This window comes from Chinchilla lanigera, unplaced genomic scaffold (genome assembly GCF_000276665.1).
Source record: "Chinchilla lanigera isolate Chin_1 unplaced genomic scaffold, ChiLan1.0 scaffold00024, whole genome shotgun sequence".
Taxonomy (NCBI): domain Eukaryota; kingdom Metazoa; phylum Chordata; class Mammalia; order Rodentia; family Chinchillidae; genus Chinchilla; species Chinchilla lanigera.
The window spans coordinates 25,325,944-25,330,487 of NW_004955425.1; the positions used below are offsets into that span (position 1 = coordinate 25,325,944).

At 36.3% G+C, this 4,544-nt stretch overlaps 1 protein-coding gene across 2 annotated transcripts in view; it reads left to right on the forward strand.

The window, feature by feature from the left end:
- Col4a3bp (collagen, type IV, alpha 3 (Goodpasture antigen) binding protein) overlaps positions 1-4,544 on the forward strand; it is a gene marked incomplete in the record, with an annotated part of 127,382 nt that overhangs the window by 97,728 nt on the left and 25,110 nt on the right. The window contains 2 exon segments of one of the 2 annotated variants that reach the window (XM_013514795.1): positions 2,334-2,426; positions 2,937-3,014. In XM_013514795.1, coding sequence (XP_013370249.1) covers positions 2,334-2,426; positions 2,937-3,014 — 171 coding nt within the window. 2 annotated transcript variants of the gene reach the window in all.

Consider the following 4,544-nt stretch of genomic DNA (forward strand, 5'->3'; position numbering starts at 1 on the left):
TCCGGTACCGGGAACCGAACTCACGACCTTGCGCTTGCCAGGCAGGCGCTTTTGCCGCTGAGCTAAATCCCCAGCCCCTAGAAATTTAAGTCTTTATTCTATTTTTTGCCATTTAGTTTTTATTATCAATTCCATTATTGCCTTTACTACCTTCACTTTCAGTTTCTTTCCCACTTTTACTTTTTACAGTGCTCAATTTTTTGTCATTGAACTCACTACTTTTGTGAAAGTTGAAGGAAAGCATTTCTTAAGTTCTTTAACTCTACTTTCAAGATTAATTCAGTCCCTTGCCTTTAATTCTGTAACAGTGCTGTTACTGCGTTTTACCACTAGATGGTACTTAAGGATGGATTTTAGTTATTGTTCCTCCCTCTTTAAACTATAGTACTTATGGTAGACACTACCTTCTTTTTTGACCAATGTGTATAAACTGTGGCTATAAAGATCTTGAAGATAATCACACCTGTCAGTTTTATTTTACAAATGACCTTGAACAGAAATACTGGCCCATCTATTTCCTGTCATCACTAAGGCCATCATAATGGCCCATTATGCCATTTTCTAGTTTAAATAACCAAGAGGAATTTATCTGCAGTAAATCATCTACTAACCTCTCATATTTATTTTTCATTGTTTTTAAAACGAGTTATTAAAAGTTCACTCATTTATAAAGCTTATTGCTCAATTTTTATACTCAAAAGATGCTACACAGCACACAGTAAGGAAACTTTCTTTAGAAAATATTCCAAATGGGCTCTACTTTGGAAGCCTAAATTACTTCGTGAAGTGCTGTCATTTGTTTTTTATTTCTCTTCCCTTTTTGCCTCTACATTATGTTATAGGAAGTATAGTGAACTCTAGAGTCCAGGTATCTCAGTTTTATTCTTGGTTTTACCATCACCTCACTTTGTAGTTTTAAATTTAACACTTAAACATCTTGGTTTTCTGACCTATGAAATGAGAAGCTAGGGCTGGGGATTTAGCTCAGTGGCAAAGCGCCTGCCTGGCAAGCGCAAGGTCGTGAGTTCGATTCCCGGTACCGGAGAAAAACCAAAAACAAAACAAAACAAAAAGAAATGAGAAGCTAGACAGGATAATTCCAAAACATCCTTTTCATCTCTAAAAAAGTGCTACTCTACTGAATATCAGTGTAGTGGTTGAGTTGGGCCTAAGAGACTGAGTGAAAACTTCCGTAAACTAGAAAAAAAAGTACCTGTGGGGCTGTCAGATCATTTAATTTCAGTCTGTTCTTGACTCTGTGGGGAGGTGCGCTATAAAACAGTCATGGAACAGACCCTGAATTTGCCCATAAACTAGCCAACCACATCAGTGTGTTGACTATAATTTTAATGTAGAGTAGCAAGCTTCAGAAATCTATGAAGTCAGTTCCACAGGTTCAGATCACTTCCCTCTGTATTGGAAGTATATATTGCACAAGAGTCTCAAAAAGTAATGGATCACGGATTTTTGAGTTTACATTATTTGCAAACATAGGGAAAAATATATGCATTGAATTGGTGAGTGAGGAGTGAGATATTAGCCTTGTGTTTAAATTGCATTTAACGGAAATTACCAGACATCTTCAGCATAGTTAGATGAGCATGCATACAACACAGCAGTTTCTGGGGCGTTAATTGTAGTAAGTATTGAAGTAAGAAGAAACTAGGGAAGCTGAAGAGGAGGAAGGTCACAGGTGAATTTAACAGAAGTAAGGTAACGGGATAAAGGCCAAGTACCTTCCTAGAAAAGTGGCAAAGACATGTTTTTAGGAACATAAAAAAGCAAATAATGATGTGGGTGCTGAAGAGACACTTAAGTTTGGAGTCCAGAACCCTAGCCCCCTGACAAAGTAGAATGATTGGAATGATTTGTCCAGAGTTTGGATAAAAGAAAAATTGACAGTAGAACTAAGATTGACTCATAATAAATAATGTTATGCAGGTGGTACAGGTTCTAACTAGGAGCAAAATCAAAGAACTTATCCCTGGTCTAATCCTGTATATCTGTGGAGTCAGAAGAGACTGAGCTGGGGTATCTGAAGTGTCAGATTTGACTAGCCTCATGTCTGTGGAGTAGAGTTCAGCTCCCAGGTACTGTATGAATGTATAGCGTGGACTTGAGTCTTGCTGTGCTATATTTCAGCCTACTTGCCCAATTCCTAGAGATCTTGTTCAGGCCACTTGTTTTGATTTTGAATTTGATAATTCAAGTATTTATTAGCACTAAAGTGTTTACTAAGTAATTACATGGTAGTAGTTCTAGGTTATAAGTCCATTCTTAATCTGCAAAATACACTTGAAAACTATCTCATCCTAACATTATATATTTTTTAGTCACAGAGTGAAAAGGTCAGGTTACACTGGCCTACATCGTTGCCATCTGGAGATGCCTTTTCTTCTGTGGGGACTCACAGGTTTGTCCAGAAGGTGAGCCAGTCATAGAGTTTACTAGAAGTGTGGTTTGTATTCCTCACTGTTGAGGGAGCTACTTTGTAGTATAAATTTTCTCCCTTTTTCATGAATTTTAAGTAGTAAAACTTTTTGTAGTATATGTTGTTCTTCCATGTACATGCTCCAACAGTTAGAAATCTTGTTCTGAACATAACAACCTGCTTCTTTTATTTAAGGGAAAAGGAAAGTGGGTGGTAGGGAGTGGCTAGTCCAAATAGTTAACCAGAAGTGTAGCCAGTTATATTCAATCTCTTTCTTCTGCGGGATTAAGTGGTATTATTTGTATTATTGGAAGCACTGCATTCTTTTTGGAATGATTTTGGAACATAATACATAATAGGTGCATGAAGTCAGCACTTGCTGCTGTGCTTGTTTCATATAGTGCTTTGTTTTCCCTTTCTTTATCTTGTGTTTGGAAGTTGGTACTGAATGCTCTTTGTGCCTTTGTTCTGATTACTTGGTTTTTTCTTTGTCTGTCTCTGGTAGCCCTATAGTCGCTCTTCCTCCATGTCTTCCATTGATCTAGTCAGTGCCTCTGACGATGTTCACAGATTCAGCTCCCAGGTACTGTATGAATGTATAGCGTGGACTTGAGTCTTGCTGTGCTATATTTCAGCCTACTTGCCCAATTCCTAGAGATCTTGTTCAGGCCACTTGTTTTGATTTTGAATTTTAAAGAGTAACAATAAGCATTTAAAAGGCCTTCCTTATGTACTAAGTAATTTCAATGTCAGACTTGCATGTGCCCTTTATTTTGTGTTCTGTGCTGTGAATAGCTTGGAATTTCATCAGATTACAGGCGCTCGAGAAAAGTTTCCAAATTGAATTGAAACAAATACCAATTACCTGGTCTATTTATCTGTTTTCTCTGTAACATCCGTTTCTTCAGACAGGATTCAACAGCTGTCATCCACATGACCTGCAGGATATGTTATAGCATAAAAGCAAAGTTTGATACTGTCACTTTTAACTGAATTTAAGAGATTTCCTAGTTATGTGTGAACAAGGAATTTTTTTAAAAAAAAAAACTACTAGTCTCATTACCGTTAGAATACTAAGCTCCATTGAGCAGATGGTATTTTCCTTGTGCAGATTACTTGTGGATATTATAAATCAATATTCCTGCTTATATGCTAAAACCTATGGAAATTGGTCTTACATTTACTTAGCATCACTAAACGTTTAGGAATTTGAGCTAGGAAGCTAGCTATGCAGTCTCCAAAATCAAATTTCCACAAGACGAGTATTTTTTTTTAATGTGAACGTTAGTTTAGAAATTATATACATACATATATTTTTTCTTCTTCCTTTTTCTTTTTTCCCCAGTGCTAGGAATTCAGCCCAGAGCCTTGTGCATGCCAGGCCCCCAGGCCTTTAAAATTTTTAAAAATAAATAAATAAATTGAATAATAATTAAAAATAATAAAATTTTTGAAATACTAAATTTAATTTTCAAATTTTTGCCATTGAATTTTGTATTGTTATGGTGATTGGATTTATTATGTTGCATTACAGTAGGACTCTTGAGTTTTCTCAGTAAAATGACTTAAGTTTAAATCCTGGTTAGCTATGTGATCTTGGGTGAGTTTTCTCTTCTGACTTAGCTAGAGCCTGGAACTGAGTCAGTGCTGAGTAAATGGGGCCTTTTATTGCCATTATAATACAGGGATTTCTTCTAGCTCTCAGATTACCTAAATTTTTTCTGTATCCAGGGTATCGCAATAAAAGTTTGTAAAAGTCATATAGTTTGAAACAGATCTATTTTGCATATACAGACAAAATTTACATTAGTTTTTTTTTTGTTTGGTTTTCAGTTTTTTGAGAAAGGGCCTCACTGTGTAGCCCAGGCTGGCCTCAAACTCACAGTGATTCTCTTGCCTTAACCTCTTGAGTGCTAGGATTACAGGGGTGCACCACCACACCTGGCTTACATTAGTTTTTAACTGTGCAATAAGAAAGGAAATGCAGACTTGAAATATTTGCTGTGAATGTCTTTATTTTTTTTTTTATTTATTTTTTTTTTTTGGTTTTTCTCCGGTACCGGGAACCGAACTCACGACCTTCCTCCATATAAGCTTTCAGTCAAATACAACT